We start from the raw sequence: 24,770 nt of genomic DNA on the forward strand, positions 1-24,770 counted from the left end.
TTGCTAACTCCTACTCATGGTTCAGATTCTAGATGTTCTCCTGGAAGTCTAGGCTAGTTAGATTAGATAAGCTCTGCTTGCCTGCTTCCAAATGTTAAAAAAAAGATCATGAGATCTGTAGAGGGAAAGGAGTAGAGCTTTATTTATTATTATTATTATTTAAATCTATAGATTGGGGAGGCATACTCTTTAGTACAAGTGAAAGTGTGCTTTCTGGATAACAAGGAGAAGATTCAAGATTTTGTGAAATGGGAAAATGTTACGTATTGCTCTTTGAGAAATTTCATAAGGACTGGTAAGATTTTAAGGTTCTGGCAAACTCTGATAGGTAAATGACAGCAGTGGGCAAAACTAGTCCGAGAGTTTCAGCAGGCTTCTGCAGTTGTTAGATCAAACCGGTTTCCGGTTACAGCAGGCAGCTTTAGCTGCCCAGTTTGCAGAGAATTACATCTTTTGAGCAATGTTTTGTGCTGAGTGCTTTCCCCCTCCCCTGCCCCCTCCCTGCCCTCTCCCTGCCCTCTGGACTCTGTTTTAGTTGAGTGACAAAAATGCTCCAATTCATATAATCAACTTTCACGCAAAGAACTTTGGTACATCTCCTAGCAACATTTTATTAAACTTACTTATTTCTATCTGTTTTATTTACTTATCAATGAGATACATAGGATGAGAAACTGAAAAATGGGAGTGGGACAAGGGATCTTGAATTTGAAGGGGAGAATACAGAAATGAAGTTTAGGCAGCAGTCTGAGGAAAAAGAAGCCCCACAACATAGCGTGAGAAGAAATATAAGCAGGAAAAAATCCTCCTCTAAAGGGAAACGATGAAGTTGTTTCTAAACAGTGAACACTAGGTAGAATTTTCAGTTGGTTCCTGCTGGTGCATCACTTATAAATCTTGCATTGATTCTATTATGCTGAATACCTATATGTTAATATGCACTAGGAATTACAAAAGAGACCAGAGAGATAATAGCAACTATAGGTACCCAGAGCAATTGTAAGAAGCTAAATGACGTAGGAAAAGAAGGTTGCAATGTGAACTAACTAGTGAGAAAATAAGAGAAGACTCTTCCTCACTCTAAATGTCCTAGAGCATATTTTCTAAATACAAAAGAAAAAGGGAACCCTTTGTGACTTCAGATCATCTGGAATTTGCAAACCTGACTAATGAAAGTATCCCAGCCTATGTCTTCCTTGCAGTCTATAGATATCTTACTAATACCAGAGTTTTCACATAGATTGATTGGCTTTGAATCAATTAAATAAGCCACCTAGTCTAACTCTTTCCATCAAGGCCAACAGCTATAATTTTCTCTAAAGGCTACTGGGAATGAGACCCCAATGCTTTAATAAGAGTATGTCTCAACTTGTTCTTCTTCAAAGATGTCTCAGATATTCCTGAACCTTTCACTTCAAGACAGATTTTAAAATCATCTTGACAAGTTACACAGATTTTGGAAATTATATTAGAACTGCATTGGATCTATAAATTAATTGGGAAATAAGTGGCACCTGTTTTACAAGATTTATTTCCAATTCATGCAACATGTTATATTTATCTTATTTTTAGGTCTCCTTTGATGACTTTTTTTTTTTTTTTTTACTTTTATTTTAGGTTCCAGGGTACATGGGCAGGTTTGTTACACAGGTGAACTCCTGTCACAGGGGTTTATTATACAGATTATTTCATCACCCAAGTATTAAGCCCAGTATCTAATAATTACCTTTTCTGCTCCTCTCTCTCCTCCCACCCTCCACCCTCAAGTAGACCCCATATCTGTTGTTCCCTTCTTTGTGTTCATGGGTTCTCATAATTTAGCTTCCACATATAAGCAAGAACCTGCAGAGTTTGGTTTCCCATTTCTTCGTTAGTTTGCTGAGGATAGTAGCCTCCAGTTCCATCCACGTTCCTGCAAAAGATATAATCTTGTTCTATTTTATGGGTGCATAGTATTATGTCATGTACATGTAGCATATTTTCTTTATCCAATCTATCTTTGATGGGCATTTAGGCTGAGTCCATGTCTTTGCTATTGTGAATAGTGCTGCAATGAATATATACATGCATGTGTTTTCACGGTAGAACGATTTATATTACTCTGGGTATATATACAGTAATGAGATTTCTGGGTCAAATGGTAGTTCCGCTTTTAGCTCTTCAAGGAATTGCCATACTTTTTTTCACAATGATTAAACTAATTTACAGTCCCACCAACAGTATATAAGCATCATTTTTAATCCACAATGTCATCAGCATCTGTTTTTTTATTTTTTTAATGATAGCCATTCTGACTGGTGTGAGATGGTATCTCATTTTGTTTGTGATTTGCATTTCTCTAATGATCAGTGATGTTGATGTTCCTTCTGTATGCTTGTTGGCCACAAGTATATCTTCTTTGAAAACAATCTGTTCATGTTCTTTACCCATTTTTTAATGGAGTTGTTTTTTTTTTTTTTTTTTTTCTCGTAAATTTGTTTAAGTTCCTTATGGATACTGGATATTAGACCTTTGTCAGATGCATATTTTGCAAATATTTTCTCTCATCCCCTAGGTTGTCTGTCTACTCTGTTGATAATTTGTCTTGCTGCACAGAAGCTCTTAAGTTTAATTAGATATCATTTGTCAATGTTTACTTTTGTTGAGATTGCTTTTGGTAGTTTTGTCATGAAATCTTTGCCCACTTCTACGTCCATGATGGTATTGCCTAAGTTGTCTTCTAGGGTTTTTATAGGATGATCTCCAATCTTGGGGGTTTAATAAAGTATAATAATGTTCTTCATGCATTTCTTACACAGCTTTGTTAGATTTATTTACTGTTGATTTAAATGATGGTGCTAATTTATATAGTATGCTTTTAGCTGCCTTTTCTAATTGTTCCTGGTGTACAGAGAAGCAATTGGTTTTTATAAATTGTTTTCATACTCAGCAAAATTTTTAAAAGTTAATCAATTATCTTTATATAGTCTTTTGATTTCTACCTTTTATTTTTTTCTTTCCCAATTATTACTTTTTAATATCTTTGTTCCTATCTCCCTGCATTGCCCAGAACTTTCAATAAAAAATTGAATGGAAGTGATGATAATGGAAACCTGTTTTGTTTCAATTGTATATATTACTATTTTTAAATTATCCCTTAAGTCTTGAGTATGCTGTGACTTTTGTTTGCTTTACTGTAGCTTTTATAGGTTAAAATAGTTTCCTGTCATTCCAAGAGGTTTTTTTTCTTTAAAATGATTGGATGTTAAGTCATATCCTGGGTTGTTTCTGAATCCATTGAGATGATCAAGTTTTTTCTCCTTTACTACCTTAGTATAGTGAATTTCATTAATTGATCTTCAGTTATTTAAGTTGTATTCAGTTAATCAAGTTGCATTTCTTCGTTATGATGTATTACAATTTTTAAATGTTGTTTTTATCTTGTTAATACTGTGTTCTTTAACAATTTTTATAATGTGTTTTTATGAATGAGTTTTGATAAAATTGTGTGACTTTTTTTGTTAGTAGAAATGTTTTTAATATTAATTGATATGTCCTTGATTGTTATTGAATTCTATAGATTTTTTTTAACTTTTGGGTTAGATTTGGAAATACAGTATTGTAGAAATATGTCCATTAATCTGTTTTCAAATTTAGTGCCGTTAATTGTAGTTTCTTTTATTTTCAATTCAATTTTATCAATTTTATTAATCTTTCAAAACAACCAACTTGTGTAAATCCTCTGTTGATTTATTAATGGTTTGCTCATTTCTTTATTACTTTTCTGTTTTTATTATTTTACTATACTTATTCTTTTTTTCTAATATAAGCATTACAGTTGTAAGTATAAGATACTTACTAGAAATATTAAATTAATTTCATAAAACAGTTTATGTTTTCTATTGCTACTAATCCCATAAACTTTGTGGCATAAAACAGCACCAATTTATTATTACAAATCTTAGGATTCTGAAGGTCAGAAGTTCTCAATCCAAAGTGTAGATATGCTATTTTCCTTCTGGAGCCTCTAGGAGAGAATCCATTTCCTTGCCTTTCCAGCTTCTAAAGGCACCTGTATTCCTTGACTCCTGGGCTTTTCCCTGTAGCACTTCTTTTCTCTCCATGATAGCATCTCTTTCTCTGTGTCTGACCATCCTGCCTTCCTCTTAGAAAGAATCTTATGATTATATCAACTACATCAGGCCCACACAGATACTCCTGGATAATCTCCAATCTTGGAATCTTTTACATAATCCTACCTGCAAAGTCTCTGGCTGTGTAAGGTAATATATTCAAAGATGTCATGGGTTAGAACATGAACACCTTTTGGAATGCCATTACTCTATCTACGGCACACACGTTTTGACACGCAGTAATTACATAATTATATTCTAAAAATTTTTGAATTTTCATTCTGATTTTCTTTACACAGACAATTTATTTAGAAGTGTTTACTGTTTTCCAATCATATGGGCTTTTTAGTACTTATATTTTTGTGGTTGAATTCTAAATTAATTGAAAAATATTTTGATGATGTGGTCTATATAATATCAATTCTTTGAATTTCGTTGAGACTTGTTTTATGCCTCAGAATGTGATTAAATTTCATAAATATTCTATGGGCAGGGTCTGCTTCATGGGTGTGTGACCTGTATACTTGTACAGGGCTCATGTTCAGAAGGGTTCCATGCATGTGTTATTGATTTGCTATCACAACTGTTACTATTACATTTTTAATAATTTTTGAGCACAGGATCCTAGGTTTTTATTTTGCATTATTCTTTTCAAATTATGAAACCATTCCTATCAATGGGTACTTACACAACAATGTGTGTCCTAAAGTTGTCATCCACTGTGTCTTATACATATCTGTTAGGTCAAGCTTAATAACGTGCTGTTAAAATTTGCTAAGCTCATGTTGCTTTCTGTCTGCTTGGACAATCAATTACTAAGAGTTTATTTTAAGTCTTCTATTGAGATGGTTTATTTATGTGTTGCCCCTTCCTTCTAGTTATAAGAATGTATACATTATATATTTCTGACATTCTTTTATTAAGTACACAGAAGTTTACAATTGACAAATATTCCAATAAATTGAACATATGCCAGCAAAAACACCTCTCAAAAACAAACTTGGAATTAAGCTTTCTTTGGACAACCAATGAGAAAATTTGTCTTCAGCAGACCATCACTAAACTAAATTCTAAGGATGTCTTTGTGGTCGAAAGAAACTAGTATAAAAGGCCTGGGATAAAATACAAGAAAGAATGGAAAACAAATGAATTGGTAAATATTCAGGTAAATCTACATACCTACATACAAGCAGACTTGTGGAGCTCTCAAAAAGAAGCGAACTTAAAATACCCAGCAACGGCCGAGCGCAGTGGCTCAAGCCTGTAATCCCAGCACTTTGGGAGGCCGAGACGGGAGGATCACGAGGTCAGGAGACCGAGACCATCCTGACTAACACAGTGAAACCCCATCTCTACTAAAAAAAAATACAAAAAACTAGCCGGGCGAGGTGGTAGTCCCAGCTACTTGGGAGGCTGAGGCAGGAGAAGGGCGTAAACCCGGGAGGCGGAGCTTGCAGTGAGCTGAGATCCAGCCGCTGCACTCCAGCCTGGGTGACAGAGCGAGACTCCGTCTCAACAACAACAAAAAAAATACCCAGCAACAATAGCATATGAGCTAGAAGGTGCATAAATGTAAAAGTTCTAAAATCCTTGTTTTTTGAGTAGGAATATAAAGGTAAATGTTGATACATTGATTTTTTGAAACATTGATTGTTATTCTTCATCATTTCCAGAAAGATTTTTGCCATTGTCATTTCAAATGTTGTCTCTGACCCTTTGCTCTCTCTTCTGCTTGTGACAATCCAATTAGACATCTATGAGAGCTTACACCTGTATCCTCCACGCCTTTTGACTTCTTTTTCCAAATTTCTACCTCTTTATCTCTCCTATAAGAATTCCAGATAAAGTTCTTCGGTTCTATTTTCTAGTTTTCTAATTGTATTTTCAACTGTGTCTAATTTGTTATAAAATTTATCCACTGAAATTTTGTAGTTAAATAATTATGTTTTTACTTCTCAGAGTATTGTTTGATTTGTTTGTAAATATGCTTAGCCTTTAACCATATTTTAAATTTCTTTGCCTCATGCATGTCAGTTTTACTTCTCAGTTACTGATAAGCAACTTATAATATGTACTCTCTTTCCTCTTTAAATGTCCAGCTATGCTAAAGCGTACAGACATACAAACTGGTTAATCGAAATCTGAAGACAGACTTATTAGCAAAATAGTATACAGTGGGAAGTTGAAAACATTTCCAACATTCTGTGAGGACACTACTGTTTGTAACCCATTTCTGGAAAGGAGTTCTGTTTTCTAAAAATAAAAGTTTGTAATTTTCCATAGAGTAAACAAAATGCTAAGGGGAAGCATTTATATTTTCTAAATCAAAGTATAATTTTAAATACAAACAAAGAGAATCGCAATAAGCCCAATAAGCTAAAACTAAAAAAAGACAAACACTTGATTACTTTGACAACAAATTATATTTTAAATGTTTCATATTTACATTTATATTTCCGTACAATCAGAAACAGTAGAAAAAATTTGGGGAACACAAAAAACATCTTAAAGTTAAAAATATAAAGCCTTGTATTAAAAAGTGCAATCATTTAAATAATATTATAAGAATCTATTTGTACATAATAAATAAGTTCAACCAGGAAGAAATTACTAATATTGACTGTGGAGTTTTGGCTGTTTTAATAGTTCTAACTCATTATTCCGTAATTCAGCACAGCACTGCATAACATAGTTGGCAATGACAAGACCGGGAGTATCAAACTAGTATTGATAGTTCAATTAAAATTTCAGATAAATAATAATGTACTTATACTAAAAAATTATTTGTTGTTTATCTGAAATGAAAATTTAACTGGATGTCCAATTGTTTGTTTAATCTGAAAACTCTGATCAAAATTTATCTAATAAAATGTCATTTAATATCTAAAATAAAATAAATTTACTATAACATCTTTATAACTATTCAATCAATGATTCTTCATCTTCTATTTTTCCAAATTCTTGCACAAATATTTGATGCTTAAATAAATACATAAATAATAAATAGGTAAATAAGTTACACTTGAAAATAATTTATATTACAATGAAAAAACTTAAAGTGCTTCCACATGTCCTCACAACATCCCTGTGAGGTAAGATGGTGGCTAATACTTTTTCCACTTAGAAATAAAGGAGAAACTAAGGCACAGTGGAACAAGGATTTATGGATCCTGGCTAGCAGACTAGGGTTGCCAGATTTAACAGAAAAAAATCCAGGATTTCCAGCTAAATTTGACTTTATGGCAAAATTTATTGTCCCATCATCTGCATGTGATGCTTCAAATATCACATTCTAGCAAACCCATTCAATTCCTGAAATTAAAGGTCAGATATTCTGTTGGCCCTTGACCTCAATTTTGCTATTTGTATATTCTCCCGTGCAATATCTAGGAAAATTCTTATATTTAAAAATTATTTGTTGTTTGCTGTAGATTCAAATAAATATTATTTTACATATAAGTATGTTCCAGATATTGCATGGTACAATGTAAACCTATTCATTGTTTACTGAAATTCAAATTTAACCAGGCATCTTGTATTTTATCTGGCAACCCTACAACAGACCCACACAATACATGAAGTGTTGAAGTAGATTTGCTTGAAGTTTCTTTGGCATCTTCACTGAGGAATTCTTGGATACCATGGAGAATATATTGTTTTTTTATGGATTTTGATTCTCAGCCCTAAAATAAAATTAAAAATTTAAAGATGGACTATGTTTAATAAGAAGGAAAGTAGGGTTCTTGAAAACTCAATATAGTCTTTGACATTCATGTGTTAGAAATGCTCTATATTCTCAACTATAAATAGGGAGATCAGAGAATTTATCCTCTAAAATAGGACACTACTGGGAGTGACAAGGAACTTTACTAAGAGTATAGGACACAAGTTTAAACCCAGAATTTCCTGGGCAAACTATATATGGTCTTTCCGGTCATGAGCACAAGAAACTCACGATTGATGTTATTTTATTTTAACCAAAAAGGCAGATACCTAATGAAGATTTTTAGCAGCAGAAAGAAATTTATAGGCTGACTTTGGACTATATGTCTCAGGATAAATGAAGAATTTAAATTAAAAAATATATAACTTACCTCTTCACAAACTTCTCCACAACCCTCTGCACCCATGGTTCCTTGGGGTCCAGACAGAGCTCTCTTCCATCGGAAAGTTTTACACTGAAATAAGAGAGAAATGGTTCAGATTAATATTTAATTTTTCCATTCAAATCATGATTCCTTAAGTCAGGCATAAAGTCTAAGTCCAAAATAACATTTATAGTAGTTGTAGAAGCTACCATATTTAAATGCCGTGTAGACAAATATTTTTATTTTGTTTTGTTTCACTTACTACTGTAATCCTAACACCTAGAACTTTCCTAAGTATTTCCACATTCCTTAATTATAAGTTTGCTAAAACAAAATATCTAATCTTTTTTAAAGTACTTACATAATTTCTGTATTGGCACAGTGTGGTCCACTCTCAATCACTCTCAGTTCTTTGATAAATTTGGGGTGGAAAGGTTTGGAGTACGTCTTTATGCACTCACATCTAAGTTCTTTAGCACTCCTTGGCAAAACTGCACCTGTTGGGGGAAAAAGTGATTAAGGATTGATTTTATCAACAGGCACAGCTCTGCCAGCTACTTCCTTTCTAATTCCAATATGATTATTTGGAGACTGTAGAAAGCATCATATTTCTAGTAAACTCATTCCTGACATTGAAAGCCAGATATTCTCCTACCCCTTGACCTCAATTAGTTCTTTGTTTTTAAAAACAGTCATAACTGACAACATTGAACGACTTTCTGTATAAAGAGTTAGAGTTCTTTTTGTACAATATCAACATCTTCATGGTATTTTTGTCTGGTCAATATTGCATAATCTTCTGTGATACCACAGTGTTATTTCTAGTAGGCAAGCTAAGACTCTCCAACATAGAAATTGCCTTCAGAAAGAATTAACAGAAATACATAAATAAGTTGTATGGACCTGGTCTATAATCAGGGTATCTTTAAACCAGACAGGAGTTAATGACAAGTTTGAGGCTTGTCAATGAAATACTACATGGAGTAGAATTGTCTGAGTTACCTTGCTGAACTCAATATTAATACATAATATAAGTATCCATGGTTCTCAATAGGATATACTGTAAATTATTTATTTATGTTAAATATATGCATGCTACATGGTATAAATTATAAAAGCAGAATGTTTATATTGATCAAACTTTATACTTTCCTAAGAGTTATATAGATATAGTTTTTTTAAATCTTCAATTTAACATTAATTGACTGCTAAGATTATATTCTGTTTCTGAATAAAAAGGATACTTGTTATCAAAGCATCAAGACTAGCTTTGCTATCTGAGGATCACATTTAGACATAGGAAAACTCTGTAGGTCAGAAAGATGTGCTTACCTTCACACAGAGCTGCAGAAAGCAGGAAGGCTGCCAAGAGAGCCACCGCCAGCTTGGAAGTCATGTTTACACAGAGCGAGATGGTTCCTTCCGGTGGTTTGTTCCTGGCTCTTGTCCTAGAAGCTTGTGTGCTCTGCTGTCTCTGAAAGTTTGTGCCTTATGGAGTGCTCTGGTGGCTTTTTATATCATCTCCCCACTAGAGAACTTATGCATCCTCATCTTTTCATTATGTCAGAGGAAATTCCACAATTTGCAACTGATGGCCCATCCCCTCAGGGCAAACCTGAGTCATCACACTTCCTATTTGTTCCTTATCAAGTACTCAGTATGATGAAAGTTTTCTTTGGTCTTTAAAATAATTTAATTTTAACATACATCTTTTTAAATACTGAAGCTCCACAATTTGATGAATTATCAATTGTATCCTTTTTCATTTCTAGATAACTTTATCATAGTACCATGTGACAGATATAATACTAGAGTGGCAGGTGTTAGAACAAGATCATGGATGGTTTTCTTTTAATGGCATAATTTTTTTTATTCAGTAAATTACAGATGCTATCATGACGGTGAAGATAAGCCAGCCAATCATTTTATGGGGGAGATAATTTATAATAAATCATTTTCTAAGCATGTTAGAGAGTTGCTAGGAACTGTTACTGTTCTTAGGTGGCATATTACAACTTTTCAAAAGATTTAGTTTTCTACTGTATGTTAACAGAGTGATGGGGCACACCTGCTTCACATAGAAATCAGTTCTACAAACATTTATGGAGTAACTTTCTGAGTAATGTGGGGGATCTAGAAATAGATAAGACTAAGTACTTGTTCTTAAAGAGTTTGGTCTATCAGAAGAAAAAAGCAATATAAGGACTGACTATATAGCAGAATAGACAAGTATGTTTATGGTCTGGGAAGCAGTGCACTGGAGCTGTTTGGTTGGGGTGGGAAAGAGGTGTATCTAATGGAAAGGTGTATGCTTAGTGGAAAGAGCATCTGGGTTCAAACTCTGGTTCAGCCACCCTTGCTTCATGCTCTTTATCCAAGGACACCAAGACTGACCTCTGAGGACCCATGATCACTAGCGAAACGGATGGAGTGAGAAATTTCAATGAGTCATTAAAAGGTGGCTTTATGTCCTAGTGTCCTTTCAAGAAAGGTCTTGGATTCTGTCGATAAAGAGCACCAAGGAAGGGTCCTTATGATAATAAAAGTCTGTTCCCTTCTGGGCAAGTACGCGATTTATAAATAATTCACCTTGATGTAACGGTTCTTTATTTTCAGAAAGTACGACAGAGCAGTGAATATGCCCACACTGTGAACACACTGTGGAGGGGAAATGCCATTTTCAAATGCCTTCCACAAAGGTTTGTCTGTTTCTGCACAATCATGTTTCTTTTTGTTATCTTTCTCCAACCAACCTAAGGCTTGATGATAAAGTAGTGCCTGGGTTACATTACATTCTATAGCAAAGTAAATGTTTATTCTATATAATGTAGCTCCTATAGTTTTTAACTCTAGTATTTCAGAAACTTCATTATTCATTTAATATGTGTTGTGTATCTGCTAATGTCACTTATTGTAGGAGATTCACTTATTGTGAATGCTATGTAAATAGATATAGTACCTGACTCAAGGGAGTCTGTTGTCTAGTGCAGAATATGGGCAATTAGTTACACAAGTAAGTAATATATAGTGATGAGTGTTACAATACAGGTAATTACAGGAAGTTCTAGAATCAAACAAACATGACCTTTGAGGTAGTTTTGATGAATGAAGGTTTTCTGAAGAAACAACTTCAAAAGTGTTACCTATATTGTTAATGAGGAGAAGAAAGACCAATGGGACTTCTTTGCTAGTACAGGACAAGAAGTACAGGACAATGAAATGTAGGCGAACATGGCCCATTTGGGTTCCTCAAACTATTTAGCATACGGAACAGAGTGTTTGAAGTGACAAGAAGAGAAAGCTTGGGCCGGATATGTGAAAAAGACCTATATCTTAAAGAAAACTCCAAGTTTCTTTGCTTCAGTGATGTTGGCATGTTGAGCAAAGACACATTCTCATATGGACATAACCTGGCGTGACTGATTCAGTTCACTATCATTAAGACTCACTCATACAGCATCACTAAGACATTCAGAGTTCTAAGGATGTGCAAAGACTTCTTTCCTTTTCCCTAAAGGTTGCCTTTGTATTTGTGGTGAGCCTTACTTACATAGGCACCTCCTTTTCCTCCTTATTTTCATGTCACTATATCTCCCTCTCATTCTCTTCACATGGGCCCAACTTTATCCTGGTATCATCCTTAAAGGTTGAGCTAATGAGTTCTACTTAACCTTGATGCTTACATTTTTTTAAAAGAATGAAGCCTTTCCAAGGCAAAAAGACCTCTTTTGCAAATGTTGTTTATCTCTCACAATGTAACCTTCGGTGCATTATGTCCTAGGACCCTCTCCACCAGAAGTGGGAATGGACAAAGACGAAGTGATTACAGGAGCATTGATTCTATCTTGTCTCACTTCTGTAAAGATAACCATTTGAGTCCTTGTATAATGAGTAGAAGGACTAAATGGGCTTTGGTGGGAAAAAAAAAAAAAAAAGCAGGCCTAAGTATCCTTTTTAAGGATATTCTGCTTTAAAATAGAGCAAAGTGGGGTACAAAGTTTAACTAAAGTGCCACGCTAGACATAAATACTGTTTATTTACATCCCATTTGGCTCCTGAGTCATAAGAATCATTTGATAAGCAGAGAATAGCCCCTAGAGATCCTCATCAGACGTTGATGAAGTCTATCACCCAAGAAAGGGAAGAGCTCAAGAAAGAACAACAAAGATGGCCTCTACTTTTCCCGTACTAATACATAACTCTTCTTCCATCAAACTCCATGAAACTCAGTGTTTGGCTATGCAAAATCTTCTAAATCCCCTCCCAGGACTTTTTTGTAAGCCTGAACAAAGTTGTATTCGTATAACAAGCAAAATGTGGTGGGAAAAATGTGGTGTGAGCTTTGAAGTGAAATGAACTTGGTTTTAAATCTTGTTCCGTGGTTTATTAATCAGGAGATCTTGGGCAAGCTGATTCTATGCCCATGGTTCAACTCCTGCTGCTAAAATCTGAGATCCCTTCAGAGCTGCCTTCTCAGTCTCAGGAGCAGTCTCAGCTCTCACCTGGGTTTTTTTTTTCCCTTTGAGGAAATTAGTCCCAGCTCAGCAATCCTCTAGGTTAAAAGAATCATAAACAGAATGCTTAGCATATATTAGTGAGTTTGACTTATGATGTTGTTAATGCTAAGAGTCATAAACATACTGTCCACTAAAATTTTAGTCAGTAAAACTCAGAGTTAGTGGAAAGATTTAAAACATGTTCTTAGCTCTGTACTTTATGTGATAACTTGATCTTCTCCAGTACCCCAAGACCATATCAGTTTCATCTCCAAATTCAAATGTCTCCAGTTAACAGTTTGTAACAATACTGGGCAAAGTTGGTTCATGTTGCTAAAAGTGTCCTACCTTAAAAAAAAAAAAAATCTTGCTAATTAGAGAGGCAAACAGCTGAACACATTGGATTTGAGCAACATCAAGTCAGAATAACTTAAATTTAAGGGTATGCATGGGTGTTGGAATAAGACAAACCTGCCTTCAAGCCTCACCCCTCCGCTTATTATTAGCCAAACAATCATAGGCAGTTCTTTAATCTGACTGTGTTTCAGTTACTTCATCTATAAAATGATAATAACACAGTTCCAAAAGATCACCATGAGAATTAAATGAGGAAACATAATGAAAATGCTCTGACTAGCACCTGGCACATTGGAGGTACTCAATAAATGTCTGCATCTTTTTCCTCTAGACTATCACTTCAGTCACCCTTATCTTTTCCTCGAGTTAGAGCACCACATTTCTTTTTAAAAGCTTACCACTCAAAAAGTAAAGCTGTATTAACACAATAGATCTCTTAAAGCTTATGTCTAGATGCTTTATTTTCTTCCACTATATAAGCTTTCTTTTTTAATGCCTAATAATTCCATTCACATTAGCATGTAAAAAAAAGTACTATAACCATTAATATGAATGCCATTTCTAATACTATCCAAATCTGTGGAGTTTGGAGTTTGAAATTTGAAGTTTAGGTTTAGGGGAAGACACCAGTTGTATAAATAGGCATTTATTAGGGACTTAGAAAATCTAAGATCAGCTGATCTTCAATATGAAAAAAAAAATCAAATGCAAATATTTATGTGTAGCCATTTATTTTCTTTGTTAAATTTACTAAAAAAAAATAAAAATAAAAAATAAAGGACTTGCTGTGGTGGCTCATGCCTGTTATCCCAGCAGTTTGGAAGGCCAATTCAGGTGGAGCACTTGAGCCCAGGAGTTCTAGCAGTCTGGGCAACATGATGAAACTCTGTCTCTACAAAAATATGCAAATATTAGCCGGGCATGGTGGTGCATGCCTGTAGTCCCAGCTACTCAGGAGGCTGAGGTGGGAAGATCACTTGAGCCAGGGAGGTTGAGGCTGCAGGGAGCTGTTATCATGCTACAGTACTCCAGCCTGGGCGACAGAGAGCCTGTTGCAAAAAAAAAAAAAGTAAAACAAAATTATATATAGACCTAATTTCTTAATTAGATTTATTCTAAAACATTTAGGCATTATTTTCTCCAATATTTACAAAAAAACAAAAAAGGTATCTTTGACATGACAGTGATCACGTTACGTGTTACTAGGATTTCTTTCCAAAAAGATAGGAAATGAGATCACTTGGCAAAAAGGGAAGTTGCTATGTTAGAAATGACTGAACTGATGCATGCATTTAATTGTGTCTTGTGGTAAACAAGACTCACACCAGGCAATAAGTCAAATGACTACGCGAAAAAAAGAAAGTTTTCATGGTGGTTATGATTCTGCAGTGATATGTAGTGATATTTTTCTTATTTTCTCAAAAGTTTATTTATTATTTTGATTTATTATTTTTATAAATAGATGTAAAAATTTTAAAAGCTCAGTTGAGGTAAATCTCTTAGCAACTTGAAGAAAGTGGCTTAGGTAAAAAAAAAAAAAAAACAGTTATTATGCTGCAATTTCTATATTTTGTTTCTCACAACTCTCTTAAAACTTTGATTTTTAAAGTTTTTGTTTCATAACATGAGCTTCACCTTAACTTCATCTTTCTCCTCACTTTGGCCTTAGGGGTGACTGAAGTATTTAAGACAAAGTTTAACCCACATACACATTCCACATTGATGGATTCCATTGAAATGACGAGCTCTCCACCCATTTGTGTAACTGTTTATTGCTATTTGTCTCATCCACTTGACTGGAAATTCCACAAAATCAGAGACTATAGCTGCTTTATGTAAACTGTGTTCCAGCTTCCAGATTAGTGCCTGAATGTAACAAGTGTTCTACAAACATTTCTTGAACAAAAGCAGAAATTTCCCAGTTGTTGCAACCTATCCAAACAAGAACAAAGTCAACGAAAGAAAACAAAAACGCTTATCTTTGTTTTTGTTCTCCCTTGGGGACAATTATTTTCTTTCCATGAACAGGGAAGAACTTAGCATGGAAAATACAGTTTTAGTTAGTGCTCTAATTTAGCAGTGGTGAATAGATAAAGCGGTAAACAGTGCAGCCAAATAGTAGTTTCATTCTACTGGTGAATTAACCATCTGATCTCTTCCAGGCTTCTTGAAGGCAAGGGTAAGAAATAACAGGTTAGGATATAGTAGCATAAAGGATGGTGAGCAGCATGCAGGAAGTCCTGGCAACTGAAGTCCACCACTGGGGAGGGGCTCTGCTGCTTCCTCTTTCCCATCACCTGCATTTTACAGAACTATGGAGAGTCCAGGGGACCACACACTGTTTCTGGAGGCCAGGGAGTGAATATAAATGGTGTTCTATAAGTTTTGTCTAATTAACCTTGACTGTGCTAAGACTAAACAATTTAACTTCCATTTTAAGTATTATCTCAGTGGTTCTTAACCTTTCTTATTTTAACCATTTAAGTCTTTGAAAATATAAGGAAAGTTTTATACCTTCTGCTCAGCCCCAAGGATGAATGCTGTGCATAAAGTTTCAGGGAGTTTACTGAACTCCCTTACAAACCCCTAAGGGCTAAAATCGGTAAAGGGTAAGTTGGAGTTATTACATTTGACAATAATGAGCTAATCCTATGTATACTATCTTTAAGTCACGTCAATTGAAAGAGAAATGGCATTTCCTGACTGGTCCTTGCTCTTTCTGGATATGTCCAGGACAGAATTCAGAAGACGTTTTTTGAAGTTGTCAAAGGAGAAAAGTGGAGATGGATAAGGAGAAGAATGAGGAGGAGGAGAACACTCATGGTATACAAAGTCAAGATATGAGTGACCTTTAATATTCTTGTCATCTATAGAAGTAATACCCAAATCCATCTAGAAAAAGATCAAAACTGAGTAGTACTTTCAACTGAGGCAGTCTCCTTCACAAATCTACTGGAAAGCACTGTCAATGGCAAAAGGAAGCTGAAGAAAAGGGTTACATTTTAATTCTTCAATAAGTTTATTCATTTCCCCCAAATAGACATATAATTCAAGAAAAGCTACATAATTATTTCACATAAAAAGAAAACAAACTTAAAAAATAATTCAGATTGTGTATGAGTTTTGAGATATGGGCCAATCTCTCAGCATTCCTTAAATTTACAGCAAAATAAGGACATAAAATTTCTTTACCTCTTTCAGTATAATCTGGTGCCCCCAAATTATCTGATTTCCAGATTTGAGCCCTTTTCATTTTTAGGTGGCTTATTCTCTCATCTAGCTCATTTAGGATGTATTTTGACTGCATCACCTTACTTGTCTAGATTAAATCCCTCCATGAGGTCCCCAAACCAGGAAGGAAGAAATCACCACTCACAGATGTTATTGGAGTTTTGAAACAAAGGAAAAACTGTCTGCTCCAAACTTACTGGATGAACTTTTTATGAACTTCCTTTCCCCCAAGAGTGGGAGGTGGACCTGGAAAACACGACTGGCACCATCTCCTACAAAGCTGGATATAAAAGCAAAATGGGAAGGGTGGGTGGGGCAGGGAGGCAAGAAATAACACATCCAGCCAGAAAGGACCATTAAAGCACATCATTAAGAGACTCAAAGATAAATGAAGCAGGTGCTAGAAAGCCAAGGTTAATGAGAAAAATTTAAAATTGCACATTTCTTTTCTAGGTTTGACTTGCTTGGACTTTAGCAATGGGTATACAAAGTTCTCACTCAAGAATAATTGTACTTACAGAATCTTATTACTGAGCACTTCATGTTTTATTTTTGTAATATTCACAACAACCCTATATTTTGGTATTAAATATTCCCATTTAAAAGATGAGAAAACAAACTTGGGGTAAGTATTTAATAACTTGCAGAAGGTCATCCAGCAAGTAGGAAACAGAGTTAGGATTAGAACCTAAGCAAAGAGTCCAGAATTCTGTGCTGTCTCAGAGGGTTTCTCTCATGTGTCTGTAAGTCTTACAGATTTTCCTTTGAGCACATTTATCTTCTTTCTCCCCTCATCTCCTGCCAGAGTAGATTTAGAAGGCTGGAGAAGAGAATCTTGATTCAGTGAGGGGAGAGGGACATCATAACCCAGTAGAAGGACCAGTCCTTCCTATCAAGTCCTCAGGTTTTTCATTTGTAAAATGATGGGGTTTGCCTATACAGCTCCTCTGACTGTTTTATTATCCTGTAAGCTAAGGTATGTGAAATGGAGAACTTCCTCTGGGAAACTTGCCTACTTGAGCAGAAGAGGACACTTACCCAACCGTCAGATTTAGCAAAACTGTAAGAGAATATGTACTTGTCCTTCAACGTGGTTAACTAAACATTGCCATTTGCAAAGTTCTCATCCACCAAGAGGAGAAGGGCATGGGTTCAATGAAGTAAGGAGCTGGAATTGGAGGCCATGGGGATGGTGTGTATTACCATCAGACTCCTATTCCCTGCCCCCAAGAACAGAAGGAAACGCTTCCTGCGCTCTTCTCTTGCCGACACCGTTTCCTCTTGCTTGATTTCCTCATGACCCTCAGACAAGTTGCAACTGTTTGACCCATTGTTGTGAAACAAGTAATGTGGCTGGAGTTGGAAAAATAACGAAGAAAAAAAGTAAGAAAGAAGGAAATAAACCCAGCTGATTTGCTCTGAAGCAAAAACATCAAACTTAATGAATATTGCTTGAAAGTATATGTAGAGAGGCTTAACTTTCCCGTCACTCATCCATTTAAAAGATATTTACAGAACACTTTTTATATCCCAAACACTTTTCTAGGTGCTTGGAAAAGGTTAATGAATATCACAAATAGAAATGCCTACCCTTAGGAAGTGCCTTAGGTGAATAAATACTATGGAAAAATAAACACAAAGCAGATGGAGGGATAAGGGGAGTCAGGTGTGTGAGGAGTTAGCAGACTGCAGCATTGGACAGTCAGAGGAAGCCTCCTTGAGAGATTGATGCCAAGCTACAAATAGAAAAAATAGGAGTCGGCTCTGACTATGTGGGCGAGCATTCCAGGCAAAGGGACAGTGAGAGTTAACAGTCAGTTGGGAGCATGCCTGGTGTGTGTGAAGAACAGTAAGGAGGCCAGTGTAGCTGGAGCAGGGAGAGCTGGTGAATGGGAAAGGAGGACAGATAGCAAGTGGCCACACCAGATAGGACTTGTGGGTCATAGGAAGGATTCCAGCTTTCACTCTGTGGGGAGAACCATTGCAGTGTCTTTGGAAAATCAGTGACATCTCTGACAGCTAGGGTAAAAAGGAGTATGGCAGGAGGAGGAGAAGCAAAGCAGGATGACCTGTTAGAGGGCACGATGGAAATCCAGAAGAGAGATGATAATTGTTTACATTAGACAAGCGTGGTGACTAGTGGTCAGATTCTGGATAATTTAAGGTAGAGACTGCACAAAACTCTGAAGGACTGGGTATAAGACATGAGAAAAAGACAAAAGTCACAGATGATGAAGACTTCAGGTGTGAGCAATCGGAAGGATGGAGCAACTAAACTAAAGTTGCAGAATTATTTGAATGTGGAGCAACTCTTGCTTGATAGAGCTCTTCTGACCACATCCTGAGTGGAGATCCTCAATTAGGCCCATAGTTGTGTGACCTAGTGGCTATGGCTGGCGGTGGAAAAAATAAGGAGGCACGGAAGCAGGTAATATTTCCGGTCTTCCAGTTCCTGTACTGGGTTCTTTGTAAAAGTTAATTCATTTAATTCTTATCACAAATTTATGTGTTTGGTGCTATTACCTCCATTTTTATGGTTAAGAAAACAGGCTTGGAGAGGTAAAATTGTACACACATAGCAAGCAAGCAACTGGGCCCAAACCTGAATTTAAATCAGCACCCAGGTCTCTGGCCCCAAAACCGGAGCCCTCTTCCCTCTGCAGAATGAAGGCCAGTCTGGGTAGAGCTCTGGCAGCCCACTTAGTATTCACGTCCCAGTGGCCCAAGTCTTGAAAACTAATTTAACAAAACTCTTTTAAGCTTAGTAAACAAGGTTGCAAGAGCATCAGGAAAAGTTTCTCATGGGTCTGAATTTTGTGCTTAAAAGAGTGAAACATGCCCAGTGACCTCATCTCTATTAAATCTACTCAATGAAATCTGTGGTTTGTAAACAGTTTATCAAATGGGTGTGGTGGGAGGAGAATATTTGTCCAGGGCTTTACATTCACAAAAACCCTTAAAGCTGATCTTCGGTGTTATTAACAAATAAGGTCAAGCTGTCGGTCACAGAGATATATTGATAAGACTGAAAACAGAAGACACATAATACTTAACTTTTATATCTTATCCTGTCCTGATCATAGAATCTTAATATACTATGAAGTGCTTATACTTTTAATACCATAAATACATTGCAATATATTTGTGCAATCTAAACATGTTAATCTATTAAATATAGACAATTAATGTATTTGTAAAAGTTTAACTTTGTTGTGACATTTCTTCTCTGCTTTCTAATACTGATATTATTTAAAAAGAAGAATAAGAAAAGAAAGGAGATGACTCAGGTCCCCCTTGACCTTCACAAGGGCTCTGTAGTAGAAGCTTACAACACAGCAAGCTACCATCTACCTTAATAAATATACCACGGTGAGGGAAAAAGAAATTCAGGAAAAATGACACATTTTTCTCTTTTCTGTGGTAAGTAAGTGTTCCAAGTACAGGTCTGAAGCTCTGCACAAATTCCACCTTGGATGTTTTTGGAATCTTGGAGCTTGGTAAGGTAATGTGTAGTAAGCCTTTAATCATATCTAGTTGACAATATAGAAAGATTTCTAAATGGAAAATGCTCAAATCAGACATCCTTCTGATAGTCAGTGTATCCTAATATAAGCCCCACCTTGTGGTCAGAAGGCAGCACTGTCACACTCCCATCCACAGAACTGCTGAGAGGTAAGGCTAGGAGAGTTTCAGGAAATGCAGCCAGGATCTTAGGCAAGCACGTTGTCCTCTATTCCTCAGCTTTTCTCATTCCTCTGGAATGGTACCAGTTCACTTGCTCATTTCCTCTGTATATGTGTATGTGTATGTGTGTGTTGTTGGATTTAAACGTTGGAGCTTGTCATTTTCGGCATCCTCCTCCTCCCAGTTTCATCTTCATTGGAACTTAGGAATCCCAGCAAGGCCCAGTAGCTCACACCTATAATCCCAGCACTTTGGGAGTCCGAGATGGGTGGATCACCTGAGGTCAGAAGATTGAGACCAGCCTGGGCAACTTGGCAAAATCCCATCTCTACTAAAAATACAAAAATTATCTGAGCATGGTGGCAGGCACCTGTAATCACAGCTACTCAGGAGGCTGAGGCAGGAGAATCACTTGAACCCAGAAGCCAGAGGCTGCAGTGAGCAAGATTGCACCACTGCACTCTAGCCTGGATGTCAGAGTAAGACTCCATCTCAAAAAAAAAGAAGACAAAAAAAGAAAGAAAGAAATTAGGCCTCCCAGGTTAAAACAAACCTGTTTCTTCTTCCATTTTCAGTGTTAGGATTAAGAGGACTTGATCTGAATCCCAGTTTGTGAACACCATGAGAACTGAGGTGCAGCCTTGGCAACACTGGCTGGTCAGAGGCACTTGTGGCTGTGGACTGTGTGTGTGTGTGTGTATGTGTGTGTGTGTGTGTGTGTGTGTGTTGGAGAGGAAGGCAGTCTATCCATCTGTTTAGGGTGAGGAAAGGTCAAAGAAGGATGTTAGAAGGGACAGAAGGAGAATAATTTTTTAAAAGGTGGAGAGAGGAAAAAAGGAGAGAGAAAGGAAACCTATGTCAAGGCTCCTTGAGCCACTTTAGGGAGGGTATTAGGACCCTGCTTTCTTTCCCTTTAAGTGAAAGCAGGCATTTCTTTAATGTGGGGCCTAACAAAATAGTAACATCAAAATATCTCTGGAATATGTAGCAATGTGGTATACAAAGTATAGACTTTCTTTTTTAATTGTAGTGAAATATGTGCAACATAAAATTTATAATCTGATTCATTTTTGAATGTGTAGTTCAGTAATATTAAGTATTCACATTGTTGTGAAACTGTCATCATCATCTGCCTCCAGAACTCTTAGTACCGAATAAAAGTCTGTGTTCAAACTGAGGCTCTGACACTTACAGTTACTTAATGTCTGAGGTCCCAGTTTCTCTCATGTGTAAATGCTGGCTTTAACGAAAACATAAATAGAAATAGTTGTCGTGAGCATTAATAACAAAATTTGTGAAATGCTTAGTATAGTGATAAATGATAGTAGCCTTTATTTTATTATGATGATTTCCTGGGACTCTTTATTATGATGATTTCCTGGAATTCTAGCTGCTTGTTTCCTCTTCATGAATAACACGATCCTAAACCTTCCCATAATCACCTAGTGAAGCTACTTCCCTCCCCACTAGATCAAACATACCCTATTACCCCATAGGTTTCTTACATTATTTTTGTGTATTGTTTTTTAGAACTGTGTATCATTTCCTATGGCAGGGAAATGGGACAAGAAAGAAAAAATAAGTAGCTACCAAGGTAACCAAAGAGTACATCTTTATTACAATTGTGTTCCAACCTATGCAAATTATCAACTCATTTCCACAGCTAGAACACTGAACACTCAGAGTCAGTGAGGCCCAGACTGGAGCAGGGCAGGGTCAGGGAAGCCAGTCACCGGCACGGCTTTCGCACGACAGCCTCCAAGAAGTCAGACTCACAAGACCTTCTTGCTTGCGTACACATCCCCTTCTTGTGAAAGGAGCGGCTAGACCGGTGGGCAGTCCCTCCCTACCGACTGCCTCATCTCAGGCTCCTCGCATGTCCAGTGCCCCTCCTGCTACCCACCAAATACTTTAGCTCCCTGTCACAGCCTGTCAGGCTGGATTTGCAGGAAATTTTTAAGACAGGTTAACTTTAAAAGGCTCCTGCAGGAATTGTAATTTCTGTTCATGGAACCATTCTGACTTCCCATACATTATCCCATTCAGCTCTCAAATATGACCCTCCCTCCCTCCCTTCCTTCCTTCCTTCCTTCCTTCCTTCCTTTCTCCCTCCCTCCTTCCCTCCCTCCCTCCCTCCTTCACACTTGCAGTTCTTTATTATAATATAGTTCTCTTTTAGTGTAGTAAATTTGGAAAATAAAATATAAAGAAGGAAATAAAAATTGGCTGTAATCTCACTACCCAGAGATAAAGATTTTAATGTACATCTTTCAGTATTACATGTGTATTCATGTACATACATTTTTACATTGGTATTATATGGTGCATACAATTTTGGGTTCTCTGCCTATCTCGCTTTCCAATCTCATCAGCATTTGCTGCCAGTCAGTATTCTATCTCATGAGTTTTGGCTTCTGTGATGTATTATAACATGAGGTCCTACCAACTCCCTTTTCTCAACTGTTCTGTTTGGGGCCCTTCCCCTTCCTAGACCCCTGCGCTAGGTGAGTCCTGCTTTCCCTGGCCCGAGATCATCATAGAAATCTCCTAACTGCTTCCTCCCCTGCACTTTTCCTCACTTCTGCCAAGTGAGCTTTCTAAAATCTGAAATTTTTATAGCTTTTCTACAAATCTGAGTGTGTCTTTCCCACGCTTTAGCCTTCAGCGTTTACCCCAGTGCCATAGTCTTCAGAATACAGTTTATACTCCCGGTCCTGATAAAAGTCTCTCTCCACTTGGCCCCTTCTGGCCTCTCCAGACTCCTCTCTGGGTCTATCTTCCTCCCTCTCACCCTCAGCTTTAGCTTTTCCATTCTTCTTCCCTCTTCTGGCTTTTTTTTTTTTCTCTCAAGAAACTTACTAATCCTTTAAAAGGTCTAGGCACCATCACCTTCTCAACCTTGTCCTCAACCTACTCCCGTGTTATTTAAGACCTTCAGAAAAACTCTGTCCTCATGCCGGGAGGCTTCCTTCTAGCCCCGTGGGTTCTCAGACTTTACAGTATGTCAGAATCCCCTGGAAGCATTGCTGAAACACAGCTCACTGGACTCCACTCCCACCATGTCTGTTTCAGAAGGGAAAAGGAGGCCCCCAAAATTGTCTTTTCTAACTAGTCCACAAGTGATGATGATGATGCTTGTCCAGGCACCAGAACTTAAGAATCACTGCTTTAGTCCAAAGTGCTGTATCATAAGTGATTTCTTGTGTCTGTCTTCTGGACAGTGACCTCTGTGTAACAGGGTCTGAATTGGATCCTAAAATCCTCGTGAGTATAGTAAAAAAATCTCCTGAATAGAGGAACTCTTCCGGAAGTCCTCTGGCTCAACAAGCAAGTGGTAACTGTGACCAAGGACACCCAACTTCCTTCTCCAGGCTCCATTCAGATCTCAGATTCCTGAGAGGTGACTCAGTATAAAATCCTGTGCAATGCCTTTGGCTGACATGCCTCAGGAGTCATGGGTATGAGCCCCTTGACCACGTGTGGAATTTCCCAAAGATTTTTTAAAATCTCCCTTCGAATCCCCTTTCCTCACTGAATTTTCCCTCACAGATGCCTCAAGAATAAGAATAATAAGGCATTGTTTGTCTATAGATAAGTCACCTTTGCAGAAACTTCTCTCCTTAACTTTGTCATTAGGAACCATGAAATGACACAGAGGAATCTGTGTAAGGTTACCTTAGAATTTTGGTAAACATTTTCTTCACATAAAAATTATTTGTTTTTCTGGAAGAGAGTAGGAAGGAAAAAAGGTGGAATTTTGTGTCAACGCAAATATGGTACCATGGGAAGAAAAGTTCCTTTGAATATGACCTAATGGAAACTCTTTCTGGGAAGAATTCTGTTCTATCCACTACCCTGTTAACCACATCTGCTTTCACACACATGACATGTCCAATCTAAACCTAAATCTACTAAATTCAGGAAAACGATTGTTCATTCAACTTCCCAGAATCACATGAAGTCAGGGAGCAACGTGCAGTTTCCCTAAAGTGCTCTTGTTTCGTTTTACATGTTAAACTTCTAGGTATTAAGATAGTCTTTTAAAATATGCCAATAATTTGTATGTTAGTAATTTCATTTGCAAGTGCTAACAATCTATAGTAACAGAAAATAAAAGAACTCATGGTGGCTCCATATTTTTTAGGAACCCTGTGAAGTAAATTTTATATTTTAAGGCAAGCTTGGACTGGCTAGGCTTAGAAGTTACCTTTCCTTCCTGGTAGTGAAAAAAATGAAGGCAGGCCATAGGAGCATAGCTCCCTAAGTACATGTTTTTCTCTAATTTCATTGGAATTATTACCTAGCCTTTATGAGGCCATCCAATTCTGATTGTTTTCTTCTTTTATTAACACCGTGATCAACGGGGCACAATGATGGTACATGGACACATGTGCAGGGAGCTGAACTCAAAAGTGAACATTCAGTGATGTACCCCATGGATGATCAACAATTAATGGATGGCTTATAAATATTTAATAAACAACAACAACAAAATAAACAGCCATAAGCAAGACACATTTCAGCTAATTCTTACCTATAAACAATATTAGGTGTGGGATAAAACAAGACCTTTTACCCCATCCCTCCTAAAATATAAGGAGGATAAGATTTACCTTGAACAAGTCCAGTGACATTTTCTTGAGTTCTAACTTCTTACTAATGTTGCATATTCTACTAAGAATATGCAATAATTTAATAACCAATCACTTAAAACTCAGGAGTTCTAACCTGCCATTCTAGTAAAAAGTGGACGATTCTATGTTTCAGCCAAAAGAAACATTCTCAGCATTATTCAACTCTGT

The 24,770-nt window shown here is 36.7% G+C and overlaps 1 protein-coding gene across 1 annotated transcript; it reads right to left on the reverse strand.

Moving 5' to 3' along the window:
- Positions 1 to 7,722: 7,722 nt before the first annotated feature.
- CXCL8 (C-X-C motif chemokine ligand 8) lies at positions 7,723 to 9,646 on the reverse strand. Its single transcript, NM_001032965.1, is given in 4 exon segments — positions 7,723 to 7,795; positions 8,207 to 8,290; positions 8,562 to 8,697; positions 9,533 to 9,646. Coding segments are annotated over 4 exon segments (306 nt in total). The 5' UTR covers positions 9,597 to 9,646; the 3' UTR covers positions 7,723 to 7,773.
- Positions 9,647 to 24,770: the final 15,124 nt, after the last annotated feature.

The sequence above is a fragment of the Macaca mulatta genome, chromosome 5 (genome assembly GCF_049350105.2).
Source record: "Macaca mulatta isolate MMU2019108-1 chromosome 5, T2T-MMU8v2.0, whole genome shotgun sequence".
In the NCBI taxonomy this organism is placed as follows: Eukaryota; Metazoa; Chordata; class Mammalia; order Primates; family Cercopithecidae; genus Macaca; species Macaca mulatta.